General features: G+C 36.3%; 1 protein-coding gene across 1 annotated transcript; it reads right to left on the reverse strand.

Annotated features, from left to right (window-relative positions):
• Positions 1-862: 862 nt before the first annotated feature.
• Positions 863-13810, reverse strand: LOC121427813 (phospholipid scramblase 2-like). The gene is made up of 9 exons (XM_041624377.1): positions 13657-13810; positions 9445-9859; positions 8597-8674; positions 6909-6985; positions 5870-6003; positions 5089-5209; positions 4475-4577; positions 2082-2140; positions 863-931 (listed from the first exon to the last, which is right to left on the reverse strand). The coding sequence occupies exons 1-9, from the start codon at positions 13693-13695 to the stop codon at positions 884-886; spliced, it is 1074 nt and encodes a 357-aa protein (XP_041480311.1). The 5' UTR covers positions 13696-13810; the 3' UTR covers positions 863-883.
• Positions 13811-14057: the final 247 nt, after the last annotated feature.

Genomic DNA, 14057 nt, shown 5'->3' on the forward strand with positions numbered 1-14057 from the left:
ATAATATGGAGAAACTCTTTTGATTGATGTAACATTTGAATACAGCCGTATTCGTTGAAATTATTTAGAGTTTGATATATATGATTATCCTGAAAAGGTGAAATTTAACTTCTTAACAGGAAATATCCAATACTTTCTGTGGGACGTAGAACCAGGGGGCGGGGGCTTCAGCACCCCATTTCTTCAGTATCCATGCACCAAAAAGTTATCTTGTAAGTTCTATAACTACTTTCTTTCTTCAAATACGTTCCCGATTTGTAGTGCAAGAATTTCTGAGTTTCGCCACCAAAAGGATTAATATCGATATATCAAATAATTGAATCGATAGCAGTTTATTTTTAATGGGTAATACCGAATACATAAATCGTATATAATACATATTATGTGATCTATTGCAAGAATACACACAAAATGAAATAAGATGTCAAAGCAAACTTTTTGTTAAGATGAGCAATACCGGATTCTTTATCATGATTAGGAACTAGAATATTTTCATGTAATATGGAAGTTCAGGTGTAATGTTTTTATTTCCTTTATCAGTTCCTACAAACGAACCTTGCGTATTAACAACAAACGAATAAAAAAAAGTAACATCATGCTTCTATCGAGAATACAATTGAAAGTTCTTAGTAAAGTACTTTGAAATATAACATAGTTATTATCTAGTGCTGGAAGTAAATTCTGTTTCTTATATTAACAGAAGAGCGCTATAAAACCCGACGAATATTAACCTCAACGCAGTTTAAAATTCTATGTATTTACAAAATTAGCATGACTAGTTAGGAAAACCGATCAACGGGGAAGATTTGATAAAATATTAACCCCGCTTGCTTGTAAAAATGCCTACGGAAGTAATTTTTGTGTCACGAAGGGTTCATCGACTTCAGTAGTTTTGTTTGTTCTGCTGCTTGTTCTCGAAAAACATAAAGTCCTGTAGAATGGAGAAACAAAGATGAATTCGTTATATAAAGATGATACTTTCCAAGTGATTCCTGATGTAGAGATTTGATGTTGCCTTCATATTAAAAAATCAATGTTTGGGCAACGATTGTGAGTATTGGCCAATTTATCAATGGTGTGTGTCTTGAGACAAGTCTAGATCTCAAGTCATGTCTCGAGCGGGTGAACGTAGCATTGGCATGATTGGTGCCCGTCTCCGTCTCGCATGCTAATAGAGAGTTTTCGCAAGTACAACGCAGACGCTTTCGGGAACGCAGATAACCCATTGTCAAAAGCCCTTCGTGACAAAGAATCCTTTGTCGAAAATCGGTGAATTAAAGCATCAATGTCGTCCTGGACTGAGGACACACAACATATTTGCAAATTTTTCGTCAGCTCCAAATCCCAAGACGATTTGCTCTTCCGGTTCACCAATTTTCGATAAACAACTATAAGCTGTCCATTGAGGATGATTTGATGGGCATTTTCAATAGATTTACTACGTTGTAGAATCCGTTCCCGTGGTAATTCCGAAAACTCGCTAATGTCTTGGCAAACTTTGTCTCGAAGAGGAATATCCCGGGGAATATCTCGTATATCAAAGGACGAGATACTGTATCATCGATATCGGCGATATACTGAAACGGAGCTCAATATTAACAAGCTACTATCATTGCTTTACTTTTAATGATGTGAAAAGTAATACATTTTACCACCTTATTTCCGCTCACCATACATGATATTCTTGAATTATAATTAGATATGTATATTGTATTATTGAATTCCACTTGCATCGTCGCCATCTTACTTAATATGTAAAGATTTGTTGTTAAGGTGAAATCAATAGAAAATAAATTTGACCTGTCAATTTTTGGATGTCAAGAGAGCATTTTGTTCACAGTTCTATACAGTGGCGCCGCCGTTTTATTTTGAGAGGGTTGCAAAAACCTAAACTTTTTTTTCTTAAATCGAATTATAGGTGTACTAATAAAATGTCAAATTACACATGAAACAGTTGCTTATAGACCCACTTTTTTAATCATTGCTGTTTACCTACTGTCGCATTGTAGGCAGCAATAATACTGACAGAAAAAAAACGGTGTCAGGATGAATAACCCTGCATTTAACATAAAATAACTTACGATCAAGAATGTACTGGCCAGAAGTAGTGCTTTTGTTTTCACATCTAGATCAGTGGGAACTGAAATAAAAAAAATAAAAAATAATTCACTGATAAGAATAGGTGATAGATACTAAGTGAAAATTATTAAGGACAAAATATTACCTAAAAGTATCATTGAAATATATTTAATGAGTATAAAGGCAATCAGCACACAAATTGTTTTACATTGCGCAATCCTGTGACATAATGCAATGAATAAAAAAATCACAATTAAAAACATGTGCAGAATCTTGTACTAATAAGTACAACAATAAATGATTTCCAACGAAGATCTAACAGATACCCACTCAATGTAAAGGAAATGGTGAAATGAATATGTTGACATGGTTGACTCATAGGCCTATCCTCAAGCAGACAAGTTTGATGACATGCAATAAGAAAGGAATATGTGAATCAAACCATAATGAATCATTCTTTTCATGATCAGATGCACAGATTTCCCAATGTTACGTTCAAACTGACATTTGATACTTGGATATATAGTAAAATGAAAATTGAAGGTCTGAAACGGACAAATATAACTGTATGATAAGTTAGGACCCGGATTGTAAATGATCACTTGAAAAATACATCGGTACATAATTATGCTTGAAGGCTTGATGGGGTCTTTGTAAAAAAAAAACGGGATAAGTTATTTTCCAAACCTTCGAACCATAAGATACGAAAGACTTTTTAAAACCTCCTTAATTAGGTTCAGATGTGACAACATTAAGGACATTATAATTGCATAATCGTAATTGATGTCAATCACAATCGTTTCAATTGTAACATAACCGAGCTGCATATGAACAAGAGGTTTGCTAAAAAATAATCCCGACGTTGCTCTTATGATAACCATTTAAGATCTTTCATAATGTCTTCTCCACGAAATTAACAAATTAAAATTGTTAGTAACATAGCTTGCAACTCTCTTCTGTAAGCATGATAATTGTGAACTAGTCTTAGTTCCCAAACCATCACCCCAGAATGATATGGCATAAAATAAACATGGTAAGATATAAGATTATACCATGGAGCTAACAGAGATAGCTCTATGATTATACAGTGTATTCAGCAATGATTTATTTAGAAGAAAAAAAAATCGAAGTTTGCCAAGCAAAAATATGTCGCTATTATGGAAGCATAGGTAGAACTATTTAAAAGATCTCTCTTCTATTTACACATTACTTCTTGTTTAGTCATTACCAATATCTCCATCATGACCACCATCATCTCCATGGCCTTCATCATCATCAACATCATCATCATATCACCGTCACCATCAGCTTTATCATCTTCATACTAAAATATTGCATGAATTGATGTTTTGTATTTGCTTATGATGACAATCCTTCTCCTGCAAATTGTGAATATCATATAGTTAATCATTTTTGTCTGGAATTGTTTTTTTTAGTACTCTTTATTTATGATTCATGCCAAAAAGCTAACATATTATGTTTATTGTGTTATGAAAAATGTATCATACGAATGTTATGGATGCAGAAGAAAGCAATATATCAAATATTTAATCCAATTTAAGGACAATGGTCATCAGTGCGGTGAAGAGTTAAAAAAGCTTGAGGGGCACACCATGGCCTTTGGGGTATATTCCTAAAGAAAAGATGATAGCCCTTTGAAAATGTAAAAATTACTGTCGGATAGACTTTGACTTCATGTCCAAAACAGTAATTGATATTTAAACCATTTTACTCTCCTTTTCTATTTTTCTGAGGGGGGTTATTGGAAATTAATGGAAGTTTAATCATTTCCAAAAATATATTTGTGGTGAGTCCCCAGCGCCCCAAGTCTCCGACCGCAGCGGTCTCTATCTCTATGTTGATGGTAATCTTTATTATAATACATGGCTTTTTGATCTAGCTGTGAGTCAAGCTCCATTTAAGAATTCCTTCCTGTTTCTTCGTGTAATATTGGAAGCCGTGTATAGCTGGGACATATTTTGGTCAGAGCCATTAATAGAGAATCTCTATTAATGACTCTGACTCTGGTGTAATTGTAGCGTCCTCTACATCGTCAAAATTACTTGTTTTAAGTTTCTCTTCTGTGTCCGTCTCGATTTTGTACATAGTTGTATATATAGTTTATTTATAATTAGTATTTAAACTAAGTTTAGGGGCTTGCCTTCTCTACAAGCTTATGCTTTTCTTGGCAAGTCCCTCCGTTCATTTCTTGTTTCTTTTCATTGATAAAATTACTGCAACAAATTATACTTTTGTTTAATTTATATTCAACATTTGTTACGAAATTTCATCGATTTGTCTGTATTATCTATTATATTGAATATACTTTGATTAAATTTTGAAAAATTGTTGAACGGAAATAAATAAATCTAAATCTAAATATGAGCACACTTACATTCAACTCCAAAGTTGTCTGCTTGTGTATAGCTCTCCCTGAGCCAGCCACCCCACTGCTTTGAAACCTTACCGACTTGGGTCTTCAGGTCATTTGTGAATATCTGCAAAACAGACGTGTTAGAAATGTTTATACTTTTATACCGGTCATGACAGTTATCAGTGCTTTTCAACAAAATGGTGTCCCTATAATAAGAGGTCCCTCTAAAGAAGATCCTATTGCATTGTTTATTCTAGCTCAATATCAAATTCAAAGTTTTATTCATATCTTTGCAAAAGAAACAATAATACTTAATCATTATTAACATACAATATTTACCTAGATTGAATTTTATTTTCTGTTGAAAATGACTTAATATGAATTTTATATTTTATTGTTTCAAAATCACATTCAGATCCATATATTTCCAACGGAAACATAATACTAAATCATTATGAGCATGTTTAATTTACGTAGAACTTCAAATGTCTGCAATGTTATTTTTTCTTACTATTATTGTCTTCTGTTGAAAATTAGTAAATATGGATTTGAATTTTATAAAAATAGCTGAACCACAGAAAATATAGAAGCAAGTAATGGTTAGGAACTGAATTGACGTGGAGAGAGATTCTGACCTTGAATTCGATATCTGATGTACAACAGATAGTTTGGCATCGACACCAGTGACCACGGATCTTGAGTTGCGTCTGGTTGTCAGCGTCCTGCACGTCGAAGTGGGGCGACGCAAAACTCCGTCTATGAAATTATGGATTTTGATACATTGAAAGTAAGATTCAATGTTCTATAAATGTTCCTATAATCTTAAAAATTTAGATGCATTAGTGATTAGATATTCTATTTTAAAGAACAACCAGATTATCATTATTTATAAGATGTTATCAGATATATAAACTAACAGTCCGCTTCGTAACTAGCTTACGCGGTGTTACCACAAACCTCTCCATCCAGTTTTACCACCATACAGATGTTATCACCCCACATTATAAAATCAAGCATTTTTTAAGGTAGGCCTATACACTGCAAAGTAATTTCGCACTCGCAATACTTAATATTGTGTTAAGCAAAATGTTTTAGTATTTGTTATCATAGTTTTACATCGATTGAGCTAACTCTCTTTTTCAACAATTATTCACTTGGAGGTGAAGATTGATTATCGGCCTATTTAAATGGAGTTTCAAATTTAATTTAAAGTTTTAGGGTGTATATTTCATACATAAAATATCAAGAAAAACAGTGTGTGTCGTATGTCTAATTTGCATATCATCCTTGTCATTTTTTGTGCGTTTATTTTTTTCTTAAATGAGCAAAAATATAAGATGGCAAGATATTTTTAATCAAATCAACTTTTGGCTGGGAGGGGGGGGGTAGCTTTTTCATTCCCTTGAGGGACCTTACGTTTGTCTGATGTATCCAATAATAGTTCCTGGCGGGCTCTGAACTTCAATGAAGAAGGAGCAAAAGTTGCCATTTGCAGCACACCAACAGCATCCAGCACAGCATTTGAAGATTCGAGAGATGTGAATCACCTCCTGTTATTAACAACAATAAATGAGAAGTGGAGCAAAAGCATGGGCGACCATTACATCGGAAGGTGGAGGGTGAGAGGAATGTCCCCCCCCCCTCCCAGTAGCGGATCTACGTGGGGATGGGATAAGGGGGTTGACCCCCCCCCCCCCCCCCCATTTGGCTGCCAAGTATATGACCTATATTTGTGAGCCAACACCCAAACTTCCTACATATAACAGAGAACCTTTTTTCTCGGTACCAAAATGACCTTCATTCGGCAGAAAACCCTCTCCTTCGCAAAAAGTTAGATCCACCCCCCCTCCTTCGAATTACAAATTTGTATGGCCTTTTGGGGGAGAGATTCATATTTTGCCCCTTCCCCTCGAGACACCCCAAAATCTCAATAAATCGACGCGCATGAATAAAGGGGTGTGTTTTAAGTAGCACAGCTACTTTGAACGCCGTATAAAAACAACGACAACAAAAAATGAGTGTGTGCTCACAAAGGACTATACACCCTTCGGTGTAAATGGAATATCATATGAGTTTTTTTTAACCTAACACCAAACAGTGTAGAAATAACAAATGTGTGTAATAACAGCAATGGGTGTTGGACTGACACTATCTAACACCGCTGTTGAATTGGGTTCCACCGCAATATTGCTTGGATTTGAAATGGTTTATATCATTAGTTCATAGCAGTTCATGTGATGTTAGTGAATAATGTAGCTCATTGATAGTGGTGGTGAATAAAAAAAAACACCCCATAGAATCTTGATTAATATTTAATCGTTCAATATGCCACTTTCCTGTTGCTTCCACCAATATTTGTTTTCACTTCTACAAGTTTGATAGTGTGTTGGACTTCTGATTTCAGAATCTTATTCTGTGGAATGTTCATGAAGAGGTCATTTTGGAGGCACCTTACCTGTCCCATGTTGTCTGTTATGGACATCTCGAAACCTCGGGCTGGTCCACAACAGATTCGCATACACGCGTCAGACTCTAATCATAATAAGAAAATGAAAATGGGAGGGTAGATTATTATCAATCAAAGTATCTTGTTCTACACGTTAATGAAACTTTTCGTTATTTCATAGTGTAGTAGGTTTCACGATACGCCATGTATCTTTCGTGGGCAGTTGGTCAAAATTTCCTTATTTTTTTTATTCCATGTAGAATTCACAATTCAGATGATTTCATGTTGTTTCAAGTGGATGGCATCACACACAACCTATACTGATAATTGCATGTTGGTTTAATTCTTTAAGGGAGCTTTTACAAAATTGAAGTCACTTGTTGTATCCAGAAGATGTCCATCTCAAAACTTAAGAAGCCTATGCAAGCCTTTGTCTTGATGTTGTCAGAATTATCCAAGAAAAGGGTTTTGTCAGGATTTTGTCGGCATTACTCATCAATAAGCCTTTGTCAGGATTTTGTCGGCATATCTCGTCGAAAGGGTTTTGTCAGGATCTTGTTGGCATACTCGTCGAAAGGGTGTTGTCAGGAAGCTGCTGGCATTACTCGTCGAAAGTGTTTTGTCAGGATGTTGTCAACATTACTCGTTGAAAAGCAATGTCAGGGTATTTTCGGTATTATTCGTCGACGTGGTTTTGCCAGGATGTAGTCAGTATTAGTTGTCGAAAGGCCTATGTCAGGATATTTTTGGCACTATTCGTCGAAAAGGGTTTTGTCAGGATGTTGTCAGCATTACTCGTCAAAAAGGCTTTGCCATGATGTCGGCAATACTCGTCAAAAGGGTCTTGCCAGGATGTCGGTATTACTCATCGATAAGCCTTTGTCAGGATACTGTCCGGCATATCTCGTCAAAAGGTTTTGTCAGGTTGTTGTTGGCATTACTCGCCGAAAGGACTATGTCAGGAAATTTTCGGCATTATTCGTTGAAGTGGCTTTGTCAGGATGTTGTCGGCCTATCTCGTTGAAAGTATTTTGTCAGGATGTTGTCGGCATTAGTCGTCAAAAAGGCTTTGCCATGATGTCGGCAATACTCGTCCAAAGAGCCTTGCCAGGATGTCAGTATTTCACGTCGAAGAGGTTTGATCAGGTTGTTTACGGCATTACACGTCAAAAGTGTTTTGTCAGGATGTTGACAGCATTACTTGTCGAAAGGGCTTTGCCAGGATGTCGGTATTTTACGTCGAAAGTGTTTTTTTTTCAGGATGTTGTCAGCATTATTCGTCGAAACGCCTATCTCAGGATATGTTCGGCATTATTCGTCGAAAGGGTTTTGTCAGAATGTTGTCGGCATATCTCGTCGAAATTTTTTTTTTGTCAGTCAGCATTACTCGTCGAAAGGCCTATGTCAGGATATTTTTGGCATTATTCGTCGAAAGTTTTTTGTCAAGATGTTGTCAGCATTACTCATCAAAAGGGCCTTGCAAGGATGTCGGCATTTCACGTCGAAGGGGTTTTGTCAGGTTGTTGACTGCATTACTTGACTAAAGGGTTTTTCAGGATGCTGGCGGCATTACTCGTAAGTCGGAATGGTTTGTTTTACATAAGAGTAGTTTTAAAGGAAGGGAATACAACGAGAAGTTTGGATGATTAATATGCTCCTTTGAAAATAGTTGTTAGAAATATGTATAAGGTACTCACGTTCTCTTGCAAAATAAACCTGTTGGCCCATGGAGTTCTTTATCATATATTTGTTCTCAAAGTTGATATTTGTGACCACTACAGAAGAAAGAAAAAAGTAGTACATTGTGACCTATTTATTTATTTGCATTTTCGACCTATATTTTGGTCATTCCTGAACAGATAGATCTTTGCGACCTGTCTAAATGGCAGTGATGATATCTCGTGCAATTACTGCCACATTTTAGTCTATATGGGAAATTAATGCCTTTAAAGATACTTAATAAACTTGTTAAATACCCTTTCAGTGAAGGTAATGGATTTATACAAACTTAATAGAAACCAAACGTTACCACCCCCGACCAATATACAATTACAAAAAAATATGTGTAATATTTTTCACATTTACGTTCCTATAAGCAATGTAAAGGCATCAACTTTAATGCAAATTATACGTTGTGACGTGGTGCTGGTTACTCATTCCTTTTCGATTCATTAGCCTTAAGTGTGCCAGGATTTGAGAGAAGTTGTTTTTTATCAATAACCTGAGTAAAAATTATAATCACGGTATGACACGATATAAAAACTAACGTATGAGGGATATTAAACTATACTTAGGCATATGTAATTGCTTGTGAAATATTTATCCATCCCTGACATTATTCAGAAGTATTTGATCCAACGTACATGATCATGTAGTTTAGCGCAACGACAAACGGCACCCAGGTTGAGGAATAGGCTTTGTATAGTAAAATATAACATAGAGCGATCACATGAAATACATAAATCGCTGATTTTATCATTGTCATAAGACCCGAGGGAATTAATTTATTGGATGTAGACAAGGGACCCATTATTTTGATACCTACTTTCTGCTAATTCAATCTGCTGGTGAACCAGGAGCTGATCCAACTGAACCATGTACTCCAGACCAGGTGGACACCCAGGAATAGCCTGTGGTGCTGGCATCAGCTGCACCGCCTGTGGCATACCGGGTTGCTGTCCCACCACCATAGGTATCTGACCGGGTGCGCTGGGGTAGTAAGCGTACTGCCCTGGTGCACCCATTGGTTGGCCGGGTGCCATCATTGGTTGGCCCATGGGTTGGCCGGGTGCCATCATTTGCTGACCTGGTACCATCATCGGTTGACCAGGGGCGCCCATTGGTTGACCGGGTACCATCATCTGTTGGCCGGGTACCATGGGTTGACCCGTGGCAGGTTGTCCCGAGGCGTCTACTCCATAGCTTGGTGGTAGTTTGGAACTGGAATCGGCTTCGCCATTCTATATTTGTGTCGACAAAGGTCAAATAATTGTTTTGATAAGAGAAAAAAAAAATTCAAGATTTTTTAAAAATGTCATCTATTGGGGGACATAAACCTGATATAAAGTGATGTTACATCATAAATTATGCATGTAACAAGAAGAACTTTTTATAAATAAAGTTTTTTTAATGTGAATAGGGAAGCTGGTGGCTTTCAGCAAGCAATTCAGAAAGAAAGAGAGAGAGAGGACAAAAAGGGTGACACGGGAGACAGAACATATTCAGACAGAGAGAGATATAGGGGCGAGCTGGGAGAAGAGAACTGGGGCCGGTGGCAAGAATCAAGGGCCGTCATAATCGTAGTTCAGGGACAATTAACCCTAAATAGACTGGGCTAATTCGACACCTAAAAAGACTGGGGGCTGAGCCCCCCCCCCCCCCCCCCTTATGATCTCGGCCGTCGATCACGCGATCGCGACGAAAATTGTCACGCGCGTTACCCGTAGCATTATTTACAAAACTATCATATCAAATTATGCAGAAAATCTCATTGCTCATTAATTAAAGTAATTTACGCGCAAAATCATGAGTTTGCTCTAATTAATAAAATAATGCCCCTAAAATGCTAATTTTTGTTTCACATACTCTAGAAAGGCATCTGATCAAATTTATTTTACAAAAATTTCAACATCAGATTTATTTTCTTATGTATTTTATTGTTTTCTAAATTTCTTATGTATTTCTTTGTTTTACTCTTTGTTTCTTATTGTTTCCTTTTCAATGGAAATTGTCGGGGATTTTATTTTTGTCATAAAGAAGGAAAAATTAATTGGTTTAGCAGTAAAAGGCAAAATAATGGTACATTTTCTGAATTTTGGCTGAAAACACTATTTGCATCGGATTTGTACACAAATTCACGTTTTTAAGAAATTTTGGGTCTGCATGCACTTACGAAATGTTGCGTAATTTTGGAATTGCGTACCCGGGGGTCACAATTGTTGCGCGAGACTTAAAAGTAAAAAGTCATCGAGCGACGCGGTCAAACAATTTCCAGCGGTGGATTTATCGCGAAAAATGTCGAGGGGGTCTTTTTAGGGTTAGGTCTACATATTCATGGGTCTTTGAGCATGCTCAGAGACAATATGTAATGCATTACATTGTTGAGTGATTTCAAGTACGGTGTTGAAATCTGGTGTTGGTGTTGCCCCAACACCAGCCACAACACCGTACTTGAAATCAGGCTGGTGTTGGGATTGACCTCGAAAACTATGACGTATTTCGATCCGGCAGTTCGTGTTGAAGAATGGTGTTGAATATCGTCTGCTAAACCCAGCACTGCGGCTGGTGTTGACGATCTACGTGCAATTTCCCCATTCACCAACACCAACCCCCAGCTTAGGATTGGGAAAATCATGATTTCAAGTTCGGTGTTGGTGTTGGCAATCTCAATTAGCACGTGAACAGTTGGCGAACACGATGAAACATCGCGGTAAAATTAGCTTTTACAGTTAAGATGAGTACAAATCATTTGAGCTTTATATATTTTGATGAAGAATAATGTTCACTATTTCGAATTCTTGAATTAATTAAAGCATTGGTATTCTGTACGATGAGAATTTGCGCATTTCTCTTCGATTTCATTTTCGTCGTCGAGACTTCTCGCGTGAAGTTGAGATTTAGCATCGCAGCGCAGAGGCGTGTCAGACGTCATGTGCTATCGATAAACGCAACCGGTATCGTTCCTCTGAACCCAGCTCGGTGTTGGAGCTCGGTTCAGCGGATTTTTACGCCAACACCAACACCGAACACCGTACCTGAAATCACCAATTCTCTAAATAAGAATTTTATAGGATGGAGTTGCGTAACTTCGGTAAATAGTTGCATAACAAGATTTGAACACTATAGTATCTTCATGGACTTTGATTTTGAAACAGTCTATATTCACGAATGTGATTAATGAACAGCGATATTTGGGTGGGGTGAGCGTATTGTTTGTGGGTGCATGGCAGTGGGAGTTGCAAATACTCCTACCTATAGAAATGTTTCCAAAATATAGAAGGAATAATTTCAAGAAAATGAAAAAGGAAATATTTTAGAGGCATCCATCCAATAATTTGGGAATTGTCGCATACGAAAGCGGTGTCCTCTACTGCAGAAATTCTCAATTAATAACTGATAACTTAAAATTCGTATTTCTCAGATACTTCCAACTGTTGTTACTGTTGATATTATGTATTTTAATCTTTGCTATAGATACTATTTTTCGAGAATAAAACGAAATCAACTAAAATCACAATAAAGTAAAATATCAAACATTTGAAACGCCCACAATATTGTGCTTTAACTTATTACAACCGTGTATAGACAAATAAAAGAACACAAGGAAATTACTAATTATTATTATTACAGAAAATTCGGGTCCTAAAATAGCGATGACAGTAAGACAATGTTTTAATATTGGAATTTGACCTAGAATAAATACTGATAAGAGCCATCACGCCTTCTTATAATGTTGTTAAATTAATTGAAGGAAACCCCAATTAGTTAAGAAATCATTGATAAATTGTCATAAATATTTTTTGTGGAACTTAATATGTTGCAATGAGCATTGGCGGCGGAAGCCAATTTTAGGGGGGGGGCACCAAAAAATTTTGACAAGCAAAAAAAAACCCAAAAAAAGTTATCTACCAAAAATTTAAAAATTTGAGGGGGGACACAGGCAAAAAATATTGACAAGCAAAAAAAAAAAAAAAAGGTAATCAAAAATTCTTCACTTCAAATTTACAGGGGACACGTCCCCCCCCCCCCCGCTTCCGCCGCCTATGGCAATGAGTAATTTAGGGTTTAATTTGTCAAATTCTTCAGCATGTTCAACCAAGTGTGAGCCTATATATAGAGGTGATTTTTAGACGAAAAGATTGCATTACATAGAGAATATGATTAGTAGCACATTGAGTTTGTGGATGTGGATATGACGCGCCGTTTGTGAATCCATGCGAGAGAGCGAGGCAAGTGCCAAGAAGTTGATAACTAATTTTGTAATAGATTTAGCCTGTAAAAGTAAAGTCGGACAAATGGAATAATGATAAAATTTAAACATATAATTATATTTGAAATAGTAAATCATAATCTTAATTGTCCTCCTTTAATGAAAATTGGGCGGGCAGCCATGGCCCTGGGAAGCGGGGTGCTGCGTATATTATAGGCAGCACCCCCTGTCATCCTTATTTGAGCAAAAAATCTTTTTCATTTTTTTTGGCTTGTCATTTTTTTTAAACATCATTCCTCTCCATACCCCATACCTAAAGGTAATTTATTACATCAACATTAGTATGATTTTTAAATCAGTGCATGTAATTATAATGTTTGTACTTAGCAGATTTCGTGATTCAATAATGATATAAGAAAAAGTCCAACCATAACCGGGGAGAAGCCAGCTATTCTTTAAAATCTAAGTTTGTTTGAAGTGAAAAGTCACATTGGCACAATTATGTTTGGAATTATATTTGACAAGAAAATAGTTTCGATATTTTTCATTATTTACAAAAATAAACAACAAAAAGAAAAAATGCACAAGAAATTACGTAAACGGAGGTTGGGGAAGGGTGCAGAAATAACGAGTGTATAAAATATTGTAATGTGGTATCAACCATAATCATCATCTTATTGATGAATTAAAATGAAATTGATCAACATATTAAACAGACAATACACAAACATTACTATGGCAACTACGAAGTCATATTCCACGTGTAATATTTTACAGGTTAAGTAAAAAAATAATATGCACACATTATTAAAATCGACATGATCCTACCTGATTCTGGGGTTCTCCTTGGTTGGCAGGATCGGACATTTTCAATTTATCCCCTTATTAAGATGTTGTGCAAAAATATGCGTGTGAATGAATGCCAGAGAATGTAACTAATGGTTATATCGGAAATACACTCACGCCAGTAGAATGTGTGAAGGGCATAGCGAGTGAAGAATACGATTAAGGGGCGGGCCTTGTTGATTGTACGAGATAATTCTGCTCTGTAAACAAAACCAAAAAAATAGAACTGATCAGATACGAGTCGGGTTTATGGGATTACAGTATAACAAAATACCTTTTAACAAAATAAAAATGAAGGAAATATATGTCCATTGAAATGAAAGAGCAGCTAGAGGAAGACGAACTTAAGAGGAAGAGGAAGAAGAAGATGAAGCAGAAGAAGA

Source organism: Lytechinus variegatus, chromosome 14, assembly GCF_018143015.1.
Source record: "Lytechinus variegatus isolate NC3 chromosome 14, Lvar_3.0, whole genome shotgun sequence".
NCBI lineage: Eukaryota > Metazoa > Echinodermata > Echinoidea > Temnopleuroida > Toxopneustidae > Lytechinus > Lytechinus variegatus.

What these genes read in the sequence shown, in the direction of transcription:
- LOC121427813 (XM_041624377.1), bottom strand. Translation starts at nt 13,695, where the DNA reads ATGTCCGATCCTGCCAACCAAGGAGAACCCCAGAATCAG. An exon ending in CATCAGATATCGAATTCAAG is followed by an intron (nt 4,578 to 5,088) that starts GTCAGAATCTCT and finishes TCTGTTTTGCAG; the next exon opens with ATATTCACAAATGACCTGAA. An exon ending in AGACAACTTTGGAGTTGAAT is followed by an intron (nt 2,141 to 4,474) that starts GTAAGTGTGCTC and finishes TTTTTATTTCAG; the next exon opens with TTCCCACTGATCTAGATGTG.